Genomic DNA, 27637 nt, shown 5'->3' on the forward strand with positions numbered 1-27637 from the left:
AATGCCCTATTTTCTTACTGTTATACTTTTTTTAAAGTCTGCTACAGGGGTTTATCTGGCTGCTTTACCTACTCCTGGTGGTATTCAGATTGCTGGAAAAACCCCCAGTGATGCCACTTATGAACAGCATATCTCTCATGTGCAGAAGAAAATCAATGACACCATCGCCAGAAATAAAGAGCTGTATGAGATTAACCCTCCGGTAAGCAATGTTGTATAAGTACTGTCACAATCTTAAGTCAAATGCTTCTCGTGAGGCAGAAACATCTATCCCAAGGGTCTTCAAACTTGGCAACTTTAAGACTTGTGGACTTCAACTCCCAGAATTCCTCAACCAGCCAGGGCTGACTGAGGAATTCTGGGAGTTGAAGTCCACAAGTCTTAAAGTTGCCAAGTTTGAAGACCCCTGATCTATCCCTTTAATTACAGGAAGTCCCTGATTTACGATCACAATTGAGCCCAGAATCTATATTGCTAAGTGGGACATTTGTTACGTGAGTTTTGCCCTACTTTATGACCTTTCTTGCAACATTTGTTAAATGAACGACTGCAGTTGTTAAATTAGTAACCCGGTTGTTAAGTGAATCTGGCTTCCCCATTGACTTTGCTTGTCAGAAGGTCGCAAAAGGGGATCACGTGATCCCGGGACACTGGGACCATTGTAAATATGAACCAGTTGTCAAGCATCCGAATGTAAATCACGTGACCGCAGGGATGCTGCAAAGATCATAAGTGTGAAAGATGCTCATAAGTCACTTAATTTTCAGTGCTGTGGTATCTTCGGTCACTAAAGGAACTGTTGTAAGTTGAGGACTACCTGTATTACGAATGAAATACAATCGTGTTAAATGTAGTTGACTTTTGAAAATGTAAAATTAACGTTTAAGTGAAAAAAGTAAGGTTCTACATTTAGGCAAGAAAAACCAAATGCACAGGTATAGTATAGGGGGTACCTTGCTCAATAGTAGCAACTGTGAGAGGGATCTTGGAGTCCTAGTGGACAATCACTTAAATATGAGCCAGCCGTGTGCTGCAGCTGCCCAAAAAGCCAACACAGTGCTAGGCTGCATTAACAGAGGGATAGAATCAAGATCACGTGAAGTGTTAATACCACTTTACAATGCCTTGGTAAGGCGACACTTGGAATGCTGCATCCAGTTTTGGTCACCACAATGTAAAAAAAATGTTGAGACTCTAGAAAGAGTACAGAGAAGAGCAACAAAGATAATTAGGGGACTGGAGGCTAAAACATATAAGGAACGGTTGCTGGAATTGGGTATGAAGAGAAGGACGAGGGGGGACATGATAGCCGTGTTCCAGTATCTCAGGGGCTGCCCCAAAGAAGAGGGAGTCAAGCTGTTCTCCAAAGCGCCTGAAGGCAGGACAAGAAGCAACGGATGGAAACTCTTCAAGGAGAGAAGCAACCTAGAACTAAAAAGAAACTTCCTGACAGTTAGAACAATTAACCCAGCGGTTCTCAACCTGTGGGTCGGGACCCCATTTGGGGTCGAACGGCCATTTCACGGGGGTCGCCAAACAAGGCTGTCCGCCATTTTTCCCCCTTTTCTTTGGCCACGCCCCTGGCACCCGGTGATGTATAAGTGGTTGGGGGTCACCACAACATGGGGAACTGTATTATGGGGTCGCGGCATTAGAAAGGTTGAGAACCACTGAATTAACCAGTGGAACAACCTGCCTCCAGAAGCTGTGAATGCTCCAACACTAGAAGTTTTTAAGAAGAGACTGGACAGCCATTTGTCCGAAATGGTATAGGGTTTCCTGCCTGAGCAGGGGGTTGGACTAGATGACCTCCAAGGTCCCTTCCAACTTTATTATTATTATTGTTGTTGTTGTTATTGACAGAGAGAGAAAGTGGTTGCAAAAGCTAAACAGGTTCAGGAATAAAGGGAGGGTGGAGTTACTCACTTTGGTCAGGACAGAAACAGCTAAGAGACTTCATTCCTTTTTTTTATTCACGTTGGAAGAAAACAGAAATGTTCAAAGCTCTTTTGTGAGACTTACTCAGTGTGAGAGGCCTACATAACGCCCTATTGTTCTGCGTAGGAGACCTCTGAAGAAATTATAGCTTCTCCCATTCCAGAACCGAAACACCGGACCAGGTTGCTAAGATCTCAGTCTGAAAGCTCTGAGGACATTGCAGAATTGGATCTCTCTCATGGCAAGAAAGACGCCTTTGTGTTGGAGGTATGCTCTCCTTCGGGAAAGTTCATCTTCTGCCTGACTTCTAAAGAATGAACAAACTTCTGTCATTTGTCGGTTACAGAACCATGTCATTCCTAGTTAAGAAAATATCCTTGCGTGGTAGAGATAGCATGTCTGAATTCGTGTGTGTGACTGTGAGACAGAAGAGAAAGAGGGGGAAGAGAAAGAAAGAAAAGACAAGATGGCTAGAAAGAGGAAAGAGAAGAGAGGGAGAGAAGGGAGAGAGAAGAGAAAAAGAATAGAAAGGGAGAAAAAGAAGAGAAAGGGAGAAGAGAAAGAAAAAGAAGAGAGAAGACAGGGATAGAAGAGAGAGAGAGGGAGAGAGAGATGAAAACAAGTACAGGAATCCAAAATTCTATACTCAGCATGCTGAGTTCTAGGCAATCCAACTATTAACTAATAGTCCAACACTGGAAGTTTTTAAGAAGAGACTGGACAGCCATTTGTCCAAAATGGTATAGGGTTTCCTGCCTGAGCAGGGGATTGGACTAGATGACCTCCAAGGTCCCTTCCAACTTTACTACTACTACTACTACTACTACTACTACTACTACTACTACTATTATTATAATCTACAATAGATTTATTCAACCAAAATGCTAAATGCTCCAGTCTGCCACTTTGGGAGTTGCAGGTATATGGTTGTCCTATCTACTGGCATTTAATAAAAAAATAGTTACTGTAAGCCACTTCGCATTTTTGAAAATAAGTGGCATGTGTGGAGGAATCTGCCACTAGGGTAGGGGTGAATTCATAGGTTGGCTAGCTTGGAAATCCCTGCAGGTCCTTCCAACCCTATGACCCTATGGGAAGGAAGCAACGGAGATTTGACCATTTCTGAAACCCTTGGCGCCCCTGTCTGGTTGTTTGAAAGACAGTGAAGTTAGTCTGGTGAGATTCTTGTAAATAGGTGAGAAGCAATTAAGTAACATCTCTGAGAGGCTCATGGTGTCATTCCTGATATTGCATCTGACAATATTTATGTTTGAAAAAGGTTTTAAAAATAAATGAAAAATAATTTGCCAGTACTGAAGATTTAATTTTAACATACTAAAATGTTTAAATATGTTAACAAGTCCCCAAGTGTTTAATTTTAAAACTCTGGATATATGGGTTAGACTCCTCAAGTAATACAGTATGTGTATTAAGTATGCTTTCCACACAGAATATCTTTTGATAAAGAACTTTTCAGAGATCAAATTATTATATGTAGTTAATTTTTTTTTCCCCTCAGATTGATGATACGGATGCAATGGAAGACGTTCACTCTTTGTTGACCGATATTCCTCCACCCTCAGGTACAGTTGATTTTTTGTTTTTTAATTCTGATAATGTTATAAAATACTCCCAAAGGTTTGACAATAGCCAATACTCTTTCCACAGTATGTAGTATTTTTCTATTAGAAGAGGTCATACTTTTAGGTTTCTTGGATTTGATCTTATAAAAAATGTCAATTTCTTGTTAGATCTCTGGAAAAGCTACATAATTTGCAAGCTCAAGAGGCACAAAATCATGGATGGCTCTTTGCTTGTATGTAATGAATGTCACATACTTTATTGTAGATTTGTGCATTTAATAAACACTTTTGATGTCTCGGTGTACTAGAATATAAGTTACATTCAAACTAAATTGAACTGATTCATTCATTCCTAAGTATATATAGATATATACTTTCTTTAGAATATTACTAGATTGCATCTGTCATGGTTCCGACAGATGAAGTTCTTCAAAAGAACTTCGAGGCATGGTTTTACCTTAAAGAATCTTTACTTTGAGTAGCATAACATCGGCACTGCATAATCTGAATTCCCCTCCCCTGAGCACATAGTATCAAAGCACAATTCCCTCCTTCAATTAACAGTCATAAATCGCATTCCCCAATTAGCTTGAAGCCCGGGCCTCCTATCCAGTTCTCCAACCCGCCAATTCCTTATCAACTCTGGTTACAATACCCTTGTTTCTCACGCTAGGTCTAGTGTTGTTATGTCTAGCTCAGGGGTAGGCAACCTCGGCTCTTTTATGACTCATGGACTTCAACTCCCAGAATTCCTGAGAGTTGAAGTCCATGAGTCATAAAAGAGCCAAGGTTGCCTACCCCTGGTCTAGCTGGACTCTCGTCCACATCCCCCCTCCCAGCATCATCTAACTCTAAAAAGCAAAAGGTAAAAGAGGGCTACATTTCCCTCTGTTGTCAGTGCAAAAACATCCGATGTTCGCAGCATTGACAGCACCTTTCTCAAAAAACTACGATGCAAATAGAAAGCCTAGTGGCTTCGTAAATCAGCTATGCTGAAAACCTGAGCAAATGAAAGAACGCCATTATGTCTTCTTTTTTTTAATACTAAAAAAACCGAATTTGTTCTTTGTCAGGCTTTTATAGCTGCAACATAGAAATTATGCCCGGAATAAACAACTGGACTTCTGATATACAGGTAAAAGAGTATTAATATGCATAGATCAATTTTCAGAGTAATAAATAAAGGATGCAAAACTGCTTTTCTTTCACTTCATATTCATTCGTTTAGATTTGGGTTTTCGGCATGATCAGAAATGTTGGGGTTTTTTCACATAAATTATTAGTCAGGTTTCTCTGATAAGATACTCTCAAATGAGGCCCTACAATTAAGAATGCTTTCTCTCTGTGTGCCAGTTCCATAACCACAGCTGGTAAAGGAACTTGTAACAGGATATAGGTAGTCCTTGACTTACAACTGTTCCTTTAGGGACTGTTCAAAGTTACAACAGCACTGAAAAAAGTGATTTATAATTGGTTTTCGCACTTACGACCGTCGCAGCATCCCTATGGTCACATGATCAAAATTTGGATGTTTGGCAACTGACCCGTATCTATGACGGTCGCATCATCCTGGGGTCTCGTGATCCCCTTTTGCAACCTTCTGACAAGCCAACTCTATGGGGAAGCCAGATTCACTTAACAACCGTGTTACTAATTTAATAACTTCAGTGATTCACTTAACTGTGACAAGAAAAGTCGTAAAATGGGACAAAAACTGCCTTAACAAATGTCTCTCTTAGCAACAAAAATTTGGGGCTTAATTGTGGTCATTAGTCAAGAACTACTTGTATAGAGTACTATCGCACACATAAAGCTTGCAATAAGGCTTTGTTATAATAAATGTCCAATCTTAACATTTGATCCAGAGATTATGCTCCCAGCTCTGTCTTCTCTTATATCAGTGGTTCTCAACCTTTCTAATGCTGCGACCTCATAATACAGTTCCCCATGTTGTGGTGACCCCCAAACACTTATACATCACCGGGTGCCAGGGGCGTGGCCAAAGAAAAGGGGGAAAAAATGGCGGACAGCCTTGTTTGGCAATCCCCGTGAAATGGTCATTCGACCCCAAATGGGGTCCCGACCCACAGGTTGAGAACCACTGTCTTATGTGAATGTAAATCTATAACACTTCATTTATTTTCATTTAATTTGGCAAAATTTATTCATTCCATTCTGCATAGGATTGTTATCATTAGCATGAGATGTATCCCATCTCATCTAGTTGGCATTAAATGATCCTAGAATATTATTTTATTAATATTTTATTTTTCTTTTGTCTCATACCTCTTTGAATCTCAGTTGTAATCCAGCCAGTAATAAAGACTCTTATTTATACTTACGGATGGCAATTCATGATCTTGTTTTCCTGCTTTAGATGTTTACGTCTGTAAGAGTCTCCAGACTTAGCAATGTTACCCTCACAAACCAAACTCTCAACAAGACCTTTAATGACCTCTGTGAGAATCTACTAAAAGTAAGAGAATTAATCTAGTTATTTGAACTATGTGTTTAATCAGTGCTTTGCTTTAGGTGTGTTTGCTTGCTTTTCTGGTGTAAGTTATAAATAACTGTTAAACAGATGGCTGTTAAATAAATTACTGTTACATAGATGACATCAAATATCGTGTGTAAAATAATAACCAAATGATTTTTTTTATTACTACTGCATTATCTTCCCATCTTCCCAAAAATCATGAGCTAACCTTTGCAGTTTATCCATGGACAATGGCCACATACTTATTAGATTTACTATTTTTGGCAATCCTTTACATGCTGCACGACTTGTGGCTATTCACAGTAATTTGTACGCTGCAAATTCTTTATCTTACAATTTTACTCATACTGCTATATGATTTTATAGCTAGCTTTATTCTAATCAATTGTGATTCTTTTGTTTGGGTTTTTTGGGTTGTTTTTTTTTTTTGATCAGTGACCAAAATAAAACCAAAACATAAAAAATATCCATGGTAAAAAATTAAAACCACAGAATTATAGAACTGTAGAATCCAAACTATATTACAGTCACCCATCCTAACTTTTGTGTATCACATAGACTCTGTGGAATAGCATTTTTCAAGAATCTTGGGAAAACCAAAATTTTAGGACTAACATATCAAGTGAAAATCTATTCTAAAACATTGCATTGTACTGGATAGTTTCTTCCAGTTTACATCCCTAAAAAACAACAACAGAACATTTGTAAATTACTTTCCAATCTGAAATAAATCCAAATCAAAAGAACGTATTCAACAGACACAGTGTTCATAGTACTGATTAGTGCTCTGATTGAAAATCAAATAAGATTTGGTTTACCAGATTTGCTATCTGAAATGGCTCTGGATATGATAAAATAATACATGTCAGTGATCTTTATTTTCTTTAAAATCATGTGGATTTCCTTTATGAAATTAGTTATTGTACAGCTGTATAAAAAACAAGTAGGTGTCCTACTTCTCAAGCAGATACTAGGGACTGTTCATTTGCATAAATATTCAAGTTCCATTTGCTTAGCTGTGAATTTTTCCAGCTGCATAATCAATGTCATCAGTTGGGTCATTTTTTTCATGGGGACAGCATTTTCTCTCTAACCCAGGGGTGTCAAACTGCTGGCCCGTGGGCCGGACATGTCATGTGGAAGCCGTGCCCACCCCATTGCCGGCAATGGCAAAACCGGCCCAATATGTTGCGTGACGTCACGTGACGTCGCGAGTTTGACATGCCTGCTCTAACCTCTCTGTTTAGGGTGCGTATTACGAAAGATCTATATATGTTCAACAGATCAACTACGTATAACAAATCTGGGTTCATGTGTTCGGAGCAGTTTTTTTAAAAAAGCACTTTAGGAGCGGGTTATAAGGAAATGAAAGCAATATTTTCCACTTTTCATAGTGTGTTGAGCGTTGGTATAAACACTGGCGGTGAACAATGTGGTAACCATACAGGTATCGTCAAATTATCCTTCGTACTTGCAACTACTCAACTACCCATTTGCATTTTTATATTGATCCACACACAGATAGATGAGAGAGAGAGAGAGAGAGACAGACAGACAGACAGACAGACAATTTTTTCTGTGAATGCACTGGCACATTTAAAAAAAAAATTCTGATGCCCTCTCAAAAGATATGTGTGTCTGTGTATACGTGTGTGTGTGTGTGTGTGTGTGTGTGTGTGTGTGTGTGTATTAGGAAATAAAACGTGAGCACCAGGAAAAGTTAAAACATTAAAAGTTTTATAAAACGTTAAAAGTTTAAATATAAAACATTTAAAAGTTTTTAAAAAGCAGACCTAGCTTTCGTTGGCTCCTGCCAACATCATCACGGTGCAAATGAATCAGTGGGAGTGCTTTTTAAAAACTTTTAAATGTTTTATATTTAAACTTTTAACGTTTTATAAAATTTTTAATGTTTTAACTTTTCCTGGTGCTCATGTTTTATTTCCTATTATGCATACACCCAGGAATTACTCTTTTATTTTTACCATTATTTTATGTATGTATGTATGTATGTATGTATGTATGTATGTTTTCTGAGGTTTTTGCAGGTGTTTGTATGTAGGTCTTTGGTTATTCGGGTTTTCTCCCACGTAAAATACACACATGTGTGTGTGTGCGTGTGAGTGTATGTGTGTGTATATATATATATACACACAGTATGTACACATACATACAAATACACATACACACGCATATATACATGCATATACATAACTATACACACACACACACACACACACACACACACACACATATTTTACACATGAGCAAAATTGCATTTTAGATCCAAGACACCAATTTTAGCTACTTCCATTTATCTTTTTTTTTTGTAAAAGGCTTTATTGAGCAGAAATCTGAAGGTTCAAAGAAATGGGTTTGTATTTGTTTTTTTTATGCATTTGCTCTGTAGTCATCCATCTCATTCTCATCATTCTGGGTAGCTAACCACGCATTTAGAAACTTCAAAGAAAACAGCAAAACAATGTGTACAGGATACAGTCTGGAGCTTCTAACTTTGCTAACTTGCCATTCTCACTAGTCTATGACTGACCAAGTCATCCCGATGCCCGTTGATTGAATAGAATTTTCCGAGCGAGAGTCATCTTGCTTCTACGCTGAAGATGCTTCTTAAATTTGTAAATGTTGCCAGTGGCCTCAAAGTCATTTCTTATATTTCACAGAGCCTTTATTTTAAGCTCCGTTCGATGATCCCGTGTTGCCTGTGCCACGTCAATTTTACTGTTGCTCTTCCAGAAGATGAATTAATTCAGGTCAGCCAGTTCTTATCTCTCTTTGCATTCGGTAGTGTTTACATTCTCCTGAATCAGGACAGGACTGTTTGAAAGTAACATTGGTCAACTTGGATCTGTATCGGGGAAACCTACCTAGCCTCATAGTGATTTCTGATTTAAATCTGAAGAAATTATCCAAGACAAGAGTATGAATGTCCCAGAGGTGCTTTTTCCAAAAGGCAGCTGAACTTTTTTGGCTTTGATTTCCTTTTGAAAACGTTTAAGTTGCCTTTTGGAAAAAGCACCTTTATGTCAGCCATGACCTGGATGATTGAGACTCTTCATAGACAACATTGAGAATGTTAACTTTTCATTGTAAAATTGTGATGCTGCGTGGGATATAGTTCACGTATGCAAAAATGTTGCATGTGTGTGCATGTGTATATGTACATATATCCCATGTGTGTGTGTGTGTTGGTGTCTGCGCATGTATATTTTTAAGTTAAAATGGACATGGAATATATAAATAAATGAAACAACTGACGGTCAAATATTTGTAATTACAGGTCACCGTTACGGCTGTTGCAATAACTTTTGACAAATACCAGGCTTTGCAAACAGCTAAAGCTGTAGAAAAAAACCCACAAAGAGGTAAAAAAAAAAAAAAAAAACATTTGAGAATGTACACATTAATTCTTTGCCATTGTGGATGCCGTGATTTCAGGACATCTGCATTTTAATGGAAAAACCAATATTTATCTACCACTTTATTATTTCAAGCTTCCACAGACAATGAAGAACAGCTACAATTTCCATTGGAGCTTTCTTCCGATCCTCATATGCCTCAGCAATTCTCACCGGCTAAAGGTTGGATTTTATTTAATTATCCTTAAAAAAAGCATATGTTAATAATAATAATAGTAGTAGTAGTAGTAGTAGTAGTAGTAGTAGTAGTAGTAGTAGTAGTAGTAGTAAAGTTGGAAGGGACCTTGGAGGTCATCTAGTCCAACCCTCTGCTCAGGCAGGAAACCCTATACCATTTCGGACAGATGGCTGTCCAGTCTCTTCTTAAAAATCTCCAGTGTTGGAGCATTCACCACTTCTGGAGGCAGGTTGTTCCACTGATAATTGTTCTCACTGTCAGGAAGTTTCTCCTTAGTTCTAGGTTGCTTCTCTCCTTGATGAGTTCCCATCCGTTGCTTCTTGTCCTGCCTTCAGGCACTTTGGAGAATAGCTTGACTCCCTCTTCTTTGTGGCAGCCCCTGAGATATTGGATCACTGCTATCATGTCCCCCCCCTTGTCCTTCTCTTCGTTAAACTAGACATAACGAATTCCAGCAACCGTTCCTTATATGTTTTAGCCTCCAGTCTCCTGATCATCTTTGTTGCTCTTCTCTGTACTCTTTCTAGAGTCTCAACATCTTTTTTACATCATGATGACCAAAACTGGATGCAGTATTCCAAGGGTGGCCTTTATCTTTATAAGTTTCATTTACTTGCTCCTTTGCTGCTTGCCCAACAGACTCAGCTTGGATTTAGTACCCTTACCCAGTATAAATTGAATATTGGTATTTTCCATCTATACAAGAGTTAAGCAATCTGTATCTAAAGTGTGTTGAGGACAATTGCTTTAATTAAAACAGCGACTAACAGATTAGGAAGGAGCAAATGAAAAGGAACATTTGATTTTTCTGCTTGTTTTTAATTGCAATTCTGTAACTGCTTTGTGGCAGGCCAGGAGCCAGTTAATTTTGATTCTGAGATAACTGCATTTTGGGAATAAGCAATTTCTCAGTGATCTGAAAATTATCTCTGCTAAATCAAATCAACAATGTCTAGAAACATGCAAATGTAATCGTTCAGACCGAGACAATTGTAGCTAAAGATTTTTTATTTCTCTAAAGAGAATTAAGCGTTCTTCTTCCTTCAGTCCATTCTTCATTTTAATTCAGATGATAGAACTTTCAAGGGTAGAGAGCGTCAAAAGAATTCTTTTAAATCTCCCCAAATGGATTTAGTATGAATTAATGCAGATGGAAGATTGGAATAAATATTCCAAAGTATGAATGTTTGCTGATTGGATGGAAAGAGATCAAGGGAAGTTAGATTTTCATTGCAGGAGAAAGGTCATTTAAAACATTAACTCACTTCTGAAAGACCTGGAAAAGAATAAAAAGTACCATTATTTCTAGTGTAGTGTTCCTCTTTTTCGGAATGTTTTGTGCACATTTTATTGCTCTATATTACAAAACAATCCAGGAGAAATAAAGGTACGGAAAAAGGCAGCTAAAAGTGATCGGGCATTTATTTATTTATGTTATTAATTTATATTGTTCCCATGCTTCCAAAGCCATTATGACACCAGTTAAAGCTAACTAAAACTTTTAACATGTTCAATTGCAATAAATACTGAAACCCAAGCAATAAAAATATAGCAACAGCTGTCTCCAGTAAATTAAGATCCATGGATGGAAACTGATCAAGGAGAGAAACAACCTAGAACTAAGGAGAAACTTCCTGACAGTGAGAACAATTAACCTGTGGAACCACCTACCTCCAGAAGCGGTGAATGCTCCAACACTGGAAGTTTTTAAGAAGAGACTGGACAGCCATTTGTCTGAAATGGTGTAGGGCAGGGGTCTTCAAACTTGGCCCTTTTATGACTTGTGGACTTCACTTCAGCGTGCCTGGCTGAGGAATTCTGGGAGTTGAAGTTCACAAGTCATAAAAGAGCCAAGTTTGAAGATCCCTGGTATAGGGTTTCCTGCCTGAGCAGGGGGTTGGACTAGATGACCTCCAAGGTCCCTTCCAACTTGATGATGATGATGATCCAAAAGCCAAACAGAATTGAGTTCTCTCCTGAATAGAGAAGGAGTCATTCTTACCTGAAGGGGCAGATGATTTAAGATGGTGGTTGATTATGTGCCATGAGGTCAGTGTCAACTCTTAGTGACCTCATGGATAGATTTTCTCCAAGACCATCTGTCCCTCACCTCCTCTTTCAGGTCTCCCAACCATGGGTTCGTTATTACTGTAACTCGAGCCATCTACCTTGCTGCTGGGCTGGTGGACCTGTTCTCTTTTCATCATCTTCCTTCCATCATCTTTCCATCATCATCTTAGGGGTTTCTCCAGAGAGCTTGGTCTTTGCATAGTGTGTCCAAAGTAGGGTAAAGTAGCTCAAATAGGCATGTTTTCTAGAGTTCACCCCTTTAGTTTCAGGAGGGTGGAAGTATAGCAAACATATTGATCCAGATGTGAAGAAGGGGAGACTATATCTGTAGTAGTACTACTAGTAGTAGTACTACTAGTAGTAGTAGAAGTAGTAGTAAAGTTGGAAGGGACCTTGGAGGTCATCTAGTCCAACCCCCTGCTCAGGCAGGAAACCCTATACCATTTCAGACAAATGGTTGTCCAGCCTCTTCTTAAAAACCTCGAGTGTTGGCGCATTCACCGCTTCTGGAGGCAGACTGTTCCACTGGTTAATTGTTCTAACTGTCAGGAAGGTTGTCCTTAGTTCTAGGTTGCTTCTCTCCTTGATTAGTTTCCATCTATTGCTTCTTGTCCTGCCTTCAGGCACTTTGGAGAATAGCTTGACTCCCTCTTTTTTGGGGCAGCCCCTGAGATATTGGAAGACTGCTATCATGTCCCCCCTCGTCCTTCTCTTCATTAAACTAGACCAGAGATATGCAAGCTTGGTTCTTTTATGACTCATGGACTTCAATTCCCAGAATTCCTGAGTCAACATAGCTGGCTCAGGAATTCTGGGAGTTGAAGTCCACGAGTCATAAAAGAGCCAAGGTTGCCTACCCCTGAACTAGACATAACCAATTCCAGCAGCCGCTCCTTATATGTTTTAGCCTCCAGTCCCCTGATCATCTTCGTTGACAGGTAACTAGAATAGAAGTCACAAAAGGCTTTGCAGGTATTACTCAACTTACAACCATTCATTTGGTGACTGTTCGAAATTACAACGGCACTGAAAGAGGTAACGTACGACCATTTTTCACACTTATGATCATTGTAGCATCCCCGTGGTCACATGATCATTTAATACCTGCAAAGATTCACTTAACACTGTGGCAAGAAAGGTCGTAAAATGGGTCAAAGCTCACTTAACAAATGTTATCACTTAGCAAAAGAAAGTTTGGGCTCAATTGTGGCCATAAGTCAAGGACTTCCTGTACTGTTACCGTATATAGACTCCAACATGCTGATCAAGAATGATAAATGTATTACCTTCTTCCCACTTTTCCTCAGCTTTGATGTTTATGCATTGCATAATTTCATGTGGATTTTTGAAAGATGGTTAAATTGATTTGTTTAACCATCCTTCAAAAATCCACATGAAACTAAGCAATCTTTTCTAGCTGAATTGCTAGGCAAATAGAATCATTGTCATAGGGATATCTTGAACTAAGTTGTAAATCCTCATTAGATCATTGGGTGCTTTATTTTGAGATCTGAGTAACATCTAATCCTTTGAAAGCATAAGATTAGATTAGACAAGCTTAAGATTAGAGTCTATTCTGATCAATCCAGTACTCTGAACAGAAGAACTTCAATTGAATGTGAAGTTGTTGAATTACAGCTTGGCAATTAAGCTTAAACAACAGACCCAGGTCATTTCTTACTGCTCTTGAGTTGTCATGGTGCCTCTTTTCTAAATATTTAAATAATTAAGCTGTCACTGACTAATTTTGTTTTTATTTCTACTTGCCTCCTAAAGGAGAATAATTAAACCCTGTCCATGAATGTGTATACCATGATAAATTCATTAGCTTTTAAGGTGATAGATGTAGGTGAAAGAATCCCTCCTTCTGTGCTGTTGGCCCTTATCTAACTCTAACAAGTTGCCCAGCCTTAGTTGAGGAGATTCCTGTGGTTGCTTTTAGCAATAAATCAGTTTAATGGAAACTTCATGTGTGGAGCTGGTCTTTTGCGCTTGACAATAGAGCACTGCACATTTTTTCTGCAACAGACTAACACAGCTTAATAACATAGGAAGTTATGATTAAGATGGCTGACAGTGCATGATTTTAACACAATAAAGTAGGCCATTACTGTGTGTAGTGTAGCGAATCCCTATACTGTAAGGACGCTTTTATAATCTTGCACTATCCATGGTTTCCCAATTCTGTCTGCTTTGATACTTGGACACTGTTTTTTGTTGTTAGGTTGGTGGGTTTTCTTTCACCAGCCTCCTCACTAAATTTCCATTTTTTAAATTATTTTTTTTAATCCTTGGCCTCTGTTTTGTTTCATTCTGTTATTATCTTTCTGAAGACTTGCTAGAGTTAACTACATTTCTGAATTGTGTAAAACTGTACCTGTAAAAACAAAACAAAACACACCTGTTGGCCAGTAGATGGGCCTCTGGTATCATGTCAGCAAATAGTGCCTTTAAAATCAACAGTAGGAAATGCAGCAAATCTCTCAGCTTGCAAGAACTTTCTCCCCAAGATAATGTCTAAAGGTAATTTTGACACCAAGGCAATATGCAATTGATTCGCAACTCATATTTAACAGTTTTAGAAAAACACTGGATTTTATTGATTTTAGTCCAGCATTAGGCACAAATATTATTCATTCGTATATTCTTGTAAACACCAACAAGGTTAAGTACAATTGTAGAAAACGGAGTCCCCAATGTTAATTTTCTGTTCAAGTCTGAAACCTCAAGTGTACTGATGATGAAGAGACTGTGATGGGCAGCAGAAAAGTAAAACATAGGTGCATAATGCACGACTAGCACTGATGATGTTACCTAGCTGGGTAATAAAATGTCTGCAAGAAAACAACCCAGCTCAAAGAGCACCAAGGACCCCATATTCATAATTACTAAATGCGGAGTTAAATTGATTTTCGGCTGGGATTATTGAATGGTAATCTTTTGTTGACCTTTGAAAACAAATAGTTGTTAATCAGGTATTGTAATGACGATATAAGATAACTCTAGGTTGTCTCTTGAAAACGAGTACCCAGTATGTTACGGATGGGAGGATGTCATTCTGCCTAAACCTATCTATCTATCTATCTATCTATCTATCTATCTATCTATCTATCTATCTATCTATCTATCTATCTATCTATCTATCTATCTATCTATCTTTTCTCTCTCTCTCTCTCTCTCTCTCTCTCTCTCTCTCTCTCTCTCTCTCTCTCTCTCATAACACAGGGTTTTACTTTCAGATAGAGAAATCTCTTGAATCATTTGAAATATACTGGATGAAAACAGTTACTGGTGCTTAATACTTCTAAATGATAGAATACCTATACAGATAGTCCTCACAACCATTTATTTAGTGACCGTCATTCATTCATTCATTCAAACATCAGTTCTAAATATACTGTTTATTCTTCTTTTCTGCTTATTATATGCTCTTCTTTGTACTGTTATGGGTTATTTTGGATAGGAGTGTTAATATGTGAAAGATCTTGGATTAGAGACAGGCATTCAAATGTGACAATCTTGCCTATTTTACAGATATCATTTACAGTAGATTATAAATTACAAATGTTCTTGATGTCACCAGAGGTTTTGGAAAAATTATTCAGAACAAAGAAAAAGCAAGCACTAGAGCTTTCGCAAAGTTACCAAGAAAGCAAGCTGATTGCATATTAAGAGAAAAGATATTTGTTTGAAGGGTGCGCAGACATAATGTCCAAAGGGTCTTAGAGCGGAAGGAAAGAATGTGGTTAAGAAATTAGCAACACCAAATTGCATCCGCGACATCTTCCTTCCTTCCTTCCTTCCTTCCTTCCTTCCTTCCTTCCTTCCTTCCTTCCTTCCTTCCTTCCTTCCTCTTTTTCTTTCTTTCTTTCCCTTTCTTTCCTTTTAGCAAAATGAGCTCTTTACCGTCAAAATTGCACCATGAACAGTTGAGATGACCTTTTAAACATATTTATGCATTCTGCTGTTAGCTTTTAGTGATTACTTCATAAAATTTGAGTACAGGGAGTCCTCGATTTAACGACAGTTTGTTTAGTGAGCGTTTGAAGTTACAACGGCACCGAGAAAAGTGACTTATGACCGTTTTTCCACACTTACGACCATTGCAGCATCCCCATGGTCAGGTAATGAAAATTCAGACGCTGGGCAATCGACTCATATTTATGACGGTTGCAGTTTCCCAGGGTCCTGTGATCCCCTTTTGCGAGCTTCTGACCATGGGGAAGCCAGATTTCACTTAACAGCCATGTTACTAACTTGACAGCTGCAGTGATTTGTTTAGCAACTGTGGCAAGAAAGGTCGTAAAGTGGGGCAAAACTCACTTAACAACCGTCCTGCTTAGCCACAGAAATTTTGGGCTCAGTTGTGGTAGGTCAAGGACTAGCTGTATTCTAGTGAGAATTACTGCTTAGCTAAAATGGTGCTTAGGGTTTGGCTTACTCGGTCTCTTCAGGATCAGCATCTTGGACAGCAGAACATAATTGCCTGTTAACGACAGCAGAATATAATTAACTGTTAAGTAGCAATCTCCGGCTGAAGACAAATTATTTGCTTGAAGGTTGAACATCACCGGGGAGCCTCTGCCTGACGTCATATATACAATTAATTGCACAAATGGGTTTTTCATAAACCTGAAAATCTTATTTGCCCAGAGGGAATGCTGATTCTAAGCAATACGTAAAAATGCCCTTTAATAAAAGCAAAATAAAGAACCTGGCGTTTCCTATGGTTCCTTTTTGTTTTCCTTGCTTTAAGACTTCAGGCTGCAGAATCTTTCATCCTTGCTTTAACAGTAAGGCATTTGTAGAAAAACCCTCAGATAATGGCTGGAACATAAGATATTTGGGGGGGGGGGTGAGGTTAAGGGACAGTCAGCAGGGTAATTCTCCAAAACCAGAACACAATGAGACCCAGTGTGCTATGATAAAAGAAACCAGAAAAAGAAATTTTGAGTTTGAAAAGAGAGGAGGATTTGGAAGAAAGGAATTCCCCCCCACTGACCCAGTACATCCCAAAGGAGAGAGAGTTGGAAAATAACTCAGATCTTAGATCAGTGATGGCGAAACTTTTAGAGACCGAGTGCCCAAACTGCAACCCAAAACACACTTATGTGTTGTCGGGTGCCGGGTGGGCGTGGCCCATTGGGTGGGCGTGGCCCATTGAGTAGGCGTGGCTTTGGTGGTAACGGCAGACTGGGTAGGACAAAAAAGTTCAATCAATTCCAACTTTGAGAAATCTTTTTTTTCCTTCGAGAAGTTGAAACTGATTGATCAATTGGACCTTTTTTTTTTTTTTTTTTTGTACACGGCAGTGGAGGCCTAAAGTGAAAAGATTTTATAAAACCCAGCTGAAGGCCTAGGACTGGGGCGACGGCGCGCATGCCCACAGAGAGGGCTCTGCGTGCCACCTGTGGCACGCATACCATAGGTTCGCCACCACGGTCTTAGATCATTATTCCATTCATGGGTCCTTCTCTCCCAGTCTCTGATCCAGAGGGGGAGGTTTGCTGCCCACATTGTGTTTCTTCATGCATCCATACACCCAAAGAGTAGAATGGAAACACATATACCTACATACACACACACACACACAATCACGCACAGCCTATTGCTTCATTGCATAGGAGAACATACATGATAGACAGACACTTCCTATGACCACTGCTGGTAAGTGGGAAGAAAAGAATTCCAGAAACCTTACTCTGTAGACCAGTGGTTTTCAACCTGTGGGTCGGGACTCCATTTGGGGTCGAACGACCATTTCACGGGGGTCGCCAAACAAGGCTGTCCGCCATTTTTTCCTCCTTTTCTTTGGCCACGCCTCTGGCACCCGGTGATGTATAAGTGGTTGGGGGTCACCACAACATGGGGAACTGTATTATGGGGTCGCAGCATTAGAAAGGTTGAGAACCACTGCTGTAGACTTTCCCTATCTTGTTTATACTAAAATATGTTTTCATACTGATTTTTTTTTAATCACATGTATGCCTTTTTTGGCAATTCCCCCTTTTTTAACATATTGAGAAGCTCCCCTAAGAATGATTTATTCAAGCGTCAATTCTAAATATACTGTTTATTCTTCTTTTCTGCTGATTATACGTTCTTGTTTGTACTGTTATGGGTTATTTTGGAGGGGATTGTCACCTGTGGGGATTGTCAACCTTTATTCAACTTCCTCCAGAAGGCTGACATGGCCCGTTTCTTGTTGAGCGGAGAGATGAAGCCATGTAAGGCATTCAATGTGAATTTGTGCAGAAAGATGAGGCTAAAATCAACACAGCAAAAGGCCAGCTAATCTTACTCCCTCCTTCCTTCACACTTAATTGGAGATGGCAGTTTCTGTACTAGCTAGCACCGAAGGGCAGAAAGCACGTAATTTCCAGTAGTAACTCGGTTGAGTATCACTGATCTTGTTCAGGTTTAGAATAGGGCAGTGGTGGCGAACCTATGGCACGGGTGCCAGAGGCAGCACTCAGAGCCCTCTCTGTGGACATGCGCACCATCGCCCCAGTCCTAGGCTTTCAGCTGGGTTTTGTAAAACCTTTTCACTTTAGGCCTCCGCCGCCATGTGCAACAAAAAAAAAGTTCAATCAATCAGTCAATTTCAACTTCTCGTGGGAAAAAAAAGATCTTGCAAAGTTGGAATTGATTGATTGAACTTTTTAGTCCCACCCAGTCTGCCGTTACCACTGCAGCCACGCCTACCCAGTGGGCCACACTCAGCCAATGGGCCACGCCCACCCGGCACCTGACGATGCATAAGTGGGTTTTGGGTTGCAATTTTGGGCACTCGGTCTCTAAAAGGTTCGCCATCACTGGACTAGGGCATGAATAGGCTGTAGACCAGATCAGAACCCCAAACAGGTACACTTTGATTTATTTATTTTAATAAAAAGTATTTGAATAATATTTAATATTTTAATATGGCGAGCTATACTATATACCTGGTACAGAATAGAGGTAGTCCTTGACTTACTAATCATTCGTTTAGTGGCCACTCAAAGTTACAACGCCACTGAAAAGAGTGACCTGGGGATGCTGAAGTGACCACTTCAGCATCCCCAGGGTCACATGATCAAAATTCAGATGTCTGGCAACTGACTCGTATCCATGACGGTTGCAATATCCCGGGCTCCTGCCATCCCCTTTTGTGATCTTCTGACAAGCAAAGTCAATGGGGAAGCCAGATTCAGTTAACAACTGTGTCACTAATTTTAACAAGTGCAGTGATTTGCTTAACAAGCGTGGCAAGAACAGTCGTAAAACGGGGCAGAACTCACTGAACAACTGGTTTGCTTGGCAACAGAAATTGTGGGCTCAACTGTGATCGTAAGTTGAGAATTACCTGTAATCCTGTCACATATATGAGCAGGGCTGAGCTTTACTTCGGAAAGAAATGTTTTAGCGTTAATTTTTTATTATTATTATTGTGATGTACCTTTTTTACAATGTGTGCCTTGACCACGCAGGTATAGCAGCTGGTCAAAGAGGTGAGTTTGCTTTCCCCTTCAAAAATAACGTTTTTTGCCAATAAACGTGGATCACGGATGCCTTCTAACCTGATATAAAAAGAATCCCCGTTTTTCTCCATAAAAATAGCATGCAGATGAATCTACAACAGTGTTTCTCAACCTTGACAATTTTAAGGCATGTGGACTTCAACTCCCAGAATTCCACAGCCAGCAATGCTGGCTGTGGATTTCTGGGAGTTGAAGTCCACATGCCTTAAAATTGTCAAGGTTGAGAAACACTGATCTACAATCATGGTCATTGCCAAATTGATCTTCAGTATAATAGAGCATTCCCTCATCGTGTTGTGATTAATATCAATCCTGAAGATTGATATTCTGTTACTCCAATGTTGATGAGAGGGGTATTTTGAGCAGATTGCTGCTGAAAACTGGAATGAATTAATAGAGTTGTCACTGCCTATATCATATTGGTGGATTTCATTTTGTCTTATTAGAGGACATGGAGAATGCAAGTTCCCACGCAGGTATAGCAGCTGGTCAAAGAGGTGAGTTTGCTTGATTTAGCTATAAGCCAGAACAGGAAACGCATTCCTGGGCTTGTTGGGAATGCATTTGAGATATAACACTAAATCTTCCAAAGGTATTCACTGGTTACCTTGGAAAACATGCTCTGATATGGTTTATTGGTACCCAAAATATCTATTGAAAACAACGATGGGTTTCAAGTGATCATATTTTCTGAAATGATGTTGGTTATTGACTTTCATCTTACCTTAAAATAGTTTTGCACTCTCCTGGATTTTATTTATTTTTAACAAAGGAAGGGATGGGTATAGTAAAAGAGCTGTGAATGTATCAATATGGCTACCCATCATGGAGTCGTCATTAGCAGTTTTGATGCCTGTCTACAAATAGTTTTGAAAATAAAACAGCGGGAGGGAAATGTGCTCCAGTACCATAAAAACGATATTATACAGAGTTTATGAACCAGCCTTTTCCAAGGTAATCCTAGGATTTTAAATACAAAATTTTAAATGGATTTCACAAAATGTTCCTATCTGATGAATTGGCTGAGTGAGTAAATTCATAAATTCGAATTATGGATTTGCAAGAAGGATTTATCTGTCTTGTTCAGGCCCCCACTTCGTGCCTTAGTTGGCGAGGCATTGCTGGGAGAAGGTGCCATTAATATTCCAAGATCAATAATCTTAAATAAGAATGTTATCAGGAATGAATCCTAAGAATTGTCAGAGCAGTGTCTGACTTTCTCCATTGGTCCAATTACTTTAGATTTTGCTTTAGATTTTCACAGTGTAATAAGGATTAAGATGAATGTCTTTTCTATTTGCCAAATTACATTGAACACTACTACATCTAACTTAACTTCCTTGGATATTTCATATCACTTATTTTAAATTAGCTTAGCCCAACTCATTCCATATTTACTAAACATATTTACTAAATCCGAATTGATTCAGGATATTTAACATTTATTCAGAAATTCAACAATTTCTCCCACCCGCATATAATCTTTCCTAAGGCTGCCTTAAATCACTTATTCAATATATTTAGTGTATGTATATGAAAAGAAAGTTTCCTCCAGCCCTCTTGGCATCAACCTATAGAAGACCATTAAAATAAAACTGGTTCAGAAGCTGACCTTTAGTGATACAAATTTATGGAAATATTTGGCCAAATTGGAAACACTTCAGAATTGGCCATAGGCTTTGGGGAAATACAAAGCTCTAAATCATTGGTTCTCAACCTTTTTAATGCCGCGACCCCCCAACCGGTCGTAAGTCGAGGACTACCCAACCGGTTGTAAGTCGAGGACTACCCAACCAGTCGTAAGTCGAGGACTACCCAACCAGTCGTAAGTCAAGGACTTTCCCTGCCCGGGAGTGCCGCGCATGCGTGGTGCCGCCCCCTGCGCTGGCCGAGGCGTGGCTGGCAAGGGGCAGCGATGGCGCAGGGCAACCACCAGTTGGGCCACCAGCTGGCCCAGCCCAAGTGAGGTAAGGCATCCTCCGGGCCCCACGTGCTGCAGCAACCCTCCCTGCGCCTGCCGGCCTCCCACCTCCCACCCCTGGCCCTCTTTTACTTACATTTTTAGTAATTGCTCAGCAGGGAGGGGTGGAAACTTCCAGACAGCTCGCCTTCGCTGCAGACAACTTGCAGCACCGTTTGCAGAATGGGACTTTTGGCAGGCTCAGGAGGGCAGAGACAGCCTGGACAATTCCTATTGGCTTTTGAAAGCCAATAGAATTAGACTCTATTCAAGAGAGTCTATTCTATTGGCTTTCAAAAGCCAATAGAATAAAAGGGAGTAGCACAGCTAAGGAAAAGGGAGAAAAAATGGCGGACTGCATTGTTTGGCGACCCCCGTGAAATGGTCGTTCGACCCCAAATGGGGTCGCGACCCACAGGTTGAGAACCGCTGCTCTAAATTATCACAAATAATTTCAAAACCGTTTCATAACGGGCAAAAGTACTCCTGTGAATTTGGCCATACTTAATAGGAGATACACATGCGTGCGCACACATATGCAATTCCCTATAGCATGACCAAATTTTAGGTAAATATAAAGGTTTCCCTGTCCATTCACGTCCGACTCTAGGACGTGGTGCTCGTTTACATTGGCCAAGGAAGCCAGCTTTGTCCGAAGACGCATTCCATGGCCACGTGGCCAGCAGGGCCGTCCACCAAAGTTACCTTCCTACCAAAGTGGTACCTATTCATCTCCTCGCATTTGCATCCTTGTGAACTGCTAAGTGGGCAGGAGCTGGGGACAGGGAGCTCACTTTGTTGCATGGTGCTCGAGTCTCGAACCTGGGCTGTCAGCTTTCTGGCTGACGAGCTCAGCATCTTTAGCCCCTGAGCCATCACACCCTGTGACCTAATCTCATAGATGTATAAATCCTACCAGACAAATAATATGCTATCTTAGCTCCATTCAGATTTCGTTGAAAAACTTGGGGAAAAAAACAACTGTTTGATATACCAAGTTCTAGTCCCGCCTTAGGTGTGAAAGCCAGCTGGGTGACTGTGGGCCAAGCACTCTCTCTCTCAGGCCAACTCGCTCAAGAAAATAGGAGATGTGTTGGGTACATTCACCGCCTTCAGTTATTTGTAAAAATAATAAAGGCGGGATACAAATCAGGGTAACACGCTCATCAGAAGGAACACTTCAATGGGCAAAAGGGGCATCATCCATATTTTTCCTTTTTTTTCCCTTTTTGTTTCTCTGTCTGTGTTTCCAGCCACTTCAGTTGATTACAGTTCCTTTGCAGACAGATGCAACAGCTGGATAGAATTCATTAAACTGAAAGCTCAAACCATAAGGCGTGGATCAATTAAGACAAGTAGGCAGCCCTTTCTACCCCATTCTGATCATTGGGAGCCTAGATTCTGATCTCTCAGTGGCAAAGGGCAGAGCTTCGTATTCAATAGTGTGGCGTTGCAAAAATCAGTGTCCCGAGTGTGAAAGCTGCAGACGCATGAGGTCTGTCCAAAAAAACGGTTAATTTTGGAGCACGCGGCTCCCCAGATAATTGCCAGTATATGTACAGGTGGCCAACAGGCTTGTGAATTGTATCCCACCCAACCCAACCCAAAGATATGCATAATCTGCATGGCAGAATATGTATGTATACCTCGGTGAAATTACTCATAAAATGCAGGGATTCCCTGTGTGACCTGCATGGCTATAATTACTGGATTAATCCATGGTGAGTTGTTGTTGTTTTTTTAATACTTATTGAAGTTCTTCCCTAGGTTTTGCTTTATTTGCTTAAGATGACAGTTTTAGATGGAAGCCGGAAGAGCTTAGACCAAATTTGCAAAAACAGCAAAAAAAATACATATATATAAAAGTGGAACGGAGAAACACGTCAACTTTCACACTCTTTCCTGTAGACTCTTGTCGTTCCTTCTTGCAGAAAATGTTCATCAAATTTTGACTCTTTTTTCGAATCCTTCCTCTCCTCTTCCTCCCCCCCCCTCCCCCCCGCACACTTTTCGGTAGATCCACTTTATAACCAAATCATCTGTCTGTGCAGCTGCTGGCCTCCATGTTTCCTTTCGCAGGAATGATCCTTTTCTCCCAAAAATAAATCCCGACCAAGCTTCTGGCATCTCACTTGCATGTGCTGCATGATGATTTGCTTTCTTTGGCTGAGCATCACAGGCAGCTGAATGTGGTCATCCAGCTCTCTCACACCCATGTGGAAAGGGTCACTGTGTTGGCACTGCCTCTGTCCGGTTTGCCCGGAGTTCGAGTTGAGCTTCTCTCTCTCTCTCCCTTTGCTCTGTGTAGCCATCTCCCTTGACAAGCCAAGTCCACTGACCGAAGGACTGTGCCGTAACCACCTGGGACCCACAGGAATGAACTCCACTGTGCCCGTTGTGAAGATGACACCGCTTTCTTTCATCCCCGGGGCAAAAATAACGAAATACCTTGGAATCATCAACATGTTCTTCATTCGAGAAACCACTTCTTTGCGAGAGGTGAGCTGACAAGTGTATTTCTCCCGTGTGGAATTGCAGGCAGGATTGAGTTTAGGTTTGAAGTATGGCATGGACTTAGACCTGAAATGTGGCATGGCTCCAGAGTATCTGAGGAGCCGTTTCACCTCAGTGGGACTACCCTACCCCACTTGCTCCAGTAGAAGGGATTGTTGTAGATCTCATCGGCTGGTTCTCCTCTAGAGAACTATATAAATTGAATGCTAGTCAAGTTCCAATTTCTTGTTCCTCTCTTGACATGATATCCTTATAGACATTATCTAAATTCTACACTAGCAAAGTAACACTGATGGAAAAGAAGTTCTTCCCGCAGGTTGGCATGAAGATCATCTAAAGATCTGAAGGCTCTCAATTAGGAGAGAACATGAACTATCAGGACAGGTTCAATTTAAAACCAATAAAAGAAACTATTTGAAGGTCTGGGTTGAACTGTGTTATCCTTGGTGCTCTCTCAGCTTGGTGGTTTTCTTGCAGACATTTAACTGCCCTTCATTATTATTACTACAAGAAAACCACAAGCTCGGACAGCACCAAGGAACCCACCATTTAAGATCAGTTGTTATCAGGTGCAAAAGACCAGGACCACATGTGAAGTTCCAATTAAATTGATTTATTATTATAAACGCTAATGCATAGAAATCAATTAATGGTTACCATTATTTTGGAGCTAAAGGTCAATAGAACTCAAGAGGGGTTGGACCTGGTCAATTTGTGGCTACATAGTGACTCTAGGCTGATGACTCTCTTGACTCCACCCCCAGGCTCTGCCACCCATTCTCCTATGGCTATGGTTTTCAATGGTAGGGGAGCCTGTAGCTTGCTTGCTATTGTGGGACTCCATCTCCCTGAGTACTTTTTCATATTTATTGTTCGCTGGGCAATCTTTTTTATCTTCAGGCTGACCCTAAATTGTTCTGCATGTTTCACATTTTAGTCCATCTCTTGGGTTTTTTTCAAATTCTGTAGCAGAACTATAAACATATCTGTCTTTCCTAGGTACAAAATAAACAGTGGGGGTATTTTTTTTTTTAAAAAAGTGCTAGATCCATCTCTTTATTGTGATTTTAATCTGTTTATCTTGATAATAAATCAGGCTTTTCTCACTGGGGAAGCTGAAGTGTAAATATCCCAACCATTTTTTATGAGTTCAGTATGAGAAGGCTATTTCTTTTGAGACAGTGGACACAGCTCTCAATTAATTAGAACAATTTCGAAGTCTTACATGTTTACACCACTTATTTTTCACTTCAGTTGAGAGTCTAGAACAGTGGTGGTGAACCTATGGCACGCGTGCCAGAGGCGGCACTCAGAGCCCTCTCTGTGGGCACACGCACCATGCCCCAGAGATGGCAACCGTCCCTCGTCAACCAGCTGCCTGCTAACTCGCCGAGGTCCCACGTGTCCGGATGCATCCCAGCATGGCTGGTTTGCCTCCCCCCCCCCCGGCCCATCCTCCTGGCCTTGCATGCTCTCCTTTTTCTGGGCATGACCCACTGCATCGCCTCCTCAGCTGTCGGCCGGCCGTCCAGCTCAGAGGCGGCTTCTCTGACCTGCAGGTTGCAGGCTGCGGAGCCCCAGAGCGGGGCTGTGGCTGCTGACAGACACTGTTGGCCCCCTTACGCTCGCTGGCCTCTGTGTGCGGGGGCCGATGGTGTCAGGCAGCAGCCGCCCCGGCCCCTGCCTCACCTTGCCCTGTGAAAATGGCACCCCCACCCAACCTCGCCTTGCCTCGCCTCACCCCGCAGGATGAGCCTCCTGCCCACCGCCCCATCTGCCAGAGATCCCCTGGATCTCCCCCAACCCTGCCTGGCCCCCACAGGCGTCCCTTCCCATGAGCAACATCGAGGTGACCACGCTCACCTTGGCCACAACCAGTCTGCCATGGCCACCCAGTGGGCCACGCCCACCTGGCACCCGGAGAGAAATAAGTGGGGTTTGGGTCGCGATTTGGGCACTCGGTCTCTAAAAGGTTCGCCATCACTGGTCTAGAAAGAATGCAGATAAGAGCAACAAAGATGACTGGGGGAGGGCTGGAGGCTAAAGCATACAATGAACAATTGCGGCAACCGGATATGTCTAGTAATCTGACGGATAGCAGGACTAAGAGTGACATGATCGCAGTCTTCCAGTACAGGTAATCCTCAACTTACAACAGTTCATTTAGTGACTGCTCAAAGTTACAACGGATGGCACTGGAAAAAAGTGACTTACGACCGTTTTTCACAGTTACGACCTTTGCAGCATCCCCACATCGTGTGATCAAAATTCAGATGCTTGGCAACTGGTTGTTTATATTTGTGACGGTTGCAGTGTCCTGGGGTCATGTGATCCCCTTTTGCCAACTTCTGACCAGCGAAGTCAAGGGGGGGAAGCCAGATTCACCGAACACCGGGGTTCCTAACTTAATCAATTGCAGTGATTCACTTAACAGCAGTGACGAGAAAGGTCTTAAAAATGGGGCAAAGCTCACTTAACAAATGTCTCACTTAACAATAGAAGTTTTGGGCTCAGTTACGGTCGTTAAGTCAAGGAATACCTGTATTGGAGGAGCTGTCACACACAGGGAGTCGACCTCTTCTCCAAAGCACCTGAGGGCAGAAGAAGAATTAACAGGTGGAAGATTGTTAAAGAGAGGTCCAGCTTGGAACTAAGGAGAAGTTGCCTCACAGTGAGAACAATTGATCAGTGGAACGACTTGTCTTCAGAAGCTGTGGCTGCTCCATCACTGGAGGCTTTGAAAAAGAGACTGGACCTCCCTTTGTCTAAAATGGTAAAGGATTTCCTGCCTGAGCAGAGGGTTGGACTAGAAGACCTCTAAGCTCCCTGCCAGCTCGGTTATTCTGTATTCAAACAACTTGTCTGTGTTTGTTTTACAGGAAGGTGGAGTGAGTGGGTTCCTGCATGCATTTGTGGCTGAGGTTTTTGCGATGGTCCGAGCTCACGTGGCAGCCCTTGGGGGAAATGCAGTGGTCTCCTACATCATGAAGCAATGTGTGTTTATGGAGAACCCAAACAAAAACCAGGTAAATATGCTACCCTTACCAAACCCTCCTGATGTCCATCTGGAGGTTCTGTTAAGTTTTTGGCTTAATGTCGTGGTTCCGACTCTTCAAAGGACTTTGAGGCATTGTTTACCTTAAAGAATCTTTATTAGAGAAACATAGCATCGGCACTAACATAATCGAAGCCAAAAACTAGATTCCCCTCCCCTGAGCACATAGTCTCAAAGCACAATTCCCTCCTCCAATTCACAGTCATAAATCACATTCTCCAATTAGTTTGAAATGCAGGCTTTCCCTCCAGGTCTCCAGCCCGCCAATTCTTATCATCTCTTATTTCAATAACCTTGGTTCTCACACTAGGTCCAGTATTGTTATGTCTAGCTAAACCAGGGGTTCTCAACCTTGGCAACTTTAAGACTTGTGGACTTCAACTCCCAGAATTCTGGGAGTTGAAGTCCACAAGTCTTAAAGTTGCCAAGGTTGAGAACCCCTGAGCTAAACTCTCATGCACATTCCTCCCCCCAGCATCATCTAACTCTAAAAGTAAAATATAAGAAGAAAATGGTTGCATCTCCATCTGTTGTCAAAGCAAAAACATCTGATGTTAGCAGCATTGACAGAGAAGGTGATGGCCAAATTAAACCATTTGTAACTTATTTCTGGAATTTTCAGAACCAAAAAGAAGAGACTTTTGCACCAATGAGTTTGCAAAACAGTGTCCAATGCTTCAGAAATAATTTGCAAAAGGTGCTTCATAGCATGTAGCCCCATGGACATAGCCATTTGCTACACTTAAAACAGCAGTATCTTTTTCTAGGATTGTATGGCTGCTGTCCATAAGTTCTGGCTCATGCTCCTTCATACTCCAAAAACATTTTTGGAATTAAATCCAATAGATAACCCCAACCTATAGCTAATAATTTAAAAGCACATAG

The 27637-nt window shown here is 41.0% G+C and overlaps 1 protein-coding gene across 19 annotated transcripts in view; it reads left to right on the top strand.

Moving 5' to 3' along the window:
• C2CD5 (C2 calcium dependent domain containing 5) overlaps window positions 1–27637 on the top strand; it is a 97570-nt gene that overhangs the window by 67668 nt on the left and 2265 nt on the right. For 12 of the 19 annotated variants that reach the window (XM_039347356.1, XM_039347358.1, XM_039347347.1 and 9 more), the window contains 12 exons: window positions 38–202; window positions 2065–2205; window positions 3458–3521; window positions 4595–4656; window positions 5899–5997; window positions 8700–8789; window positions 9317–9401; window positions 9531–9617; window positions 19670–19720; window positions 22437–22538; window positions 23492–23682; window positions 26577–26723. In XM_039347356.1, the coding sequence (XP_039203290.1) occupies window positions 38–202; window positions 2065–2205; window positions 3458–3521; window positions 4595–4656; window positions 5899–5997; window positions 8700–8789; window positions 9317–9401; window positions 9531–9617; window positions 19670–19720; window positions 22437–22538; window positions 23492–23682; window positions 26577–26723 (1284 nt within the window). The remainder of the gene's footprint in view (window positions 1–37; window positions 203–2064; window positions 2206–3457; window positions 3522–4594; window positions 4657–5898; window positions 5998–8699; window positions 8790–9316; window positions 9402–9530; window positions 9618–19669; window positions 19721–22436; window positions 22539–23491; window positions 23683–26576; window positions 26724–27637) is intronic. The other 7 variants (XM_039347363.1, XM_039347353.1, XM_039347365.1 and 4 more) reach the window with 2 other exon arrangements.

This window comes from Crotalus tigris, unplaced genomic scaffold, assembly GCF_016545835.1.
Source record: "Crotalus tigris isolate CLP2741 ecotype Arizona unplaced genomic scaffold, ASM1654583v1 scf7180000018068.1947079, whole genome shotgun sequence".
In the NCBI taxonomy this organism is placed as follows: domain Eukaryota; kingdom Metazoa; phylum Chordata; class Lepidosauria; order Squamata; family Viperidae; genus Crotalus; species Crotalus tigris.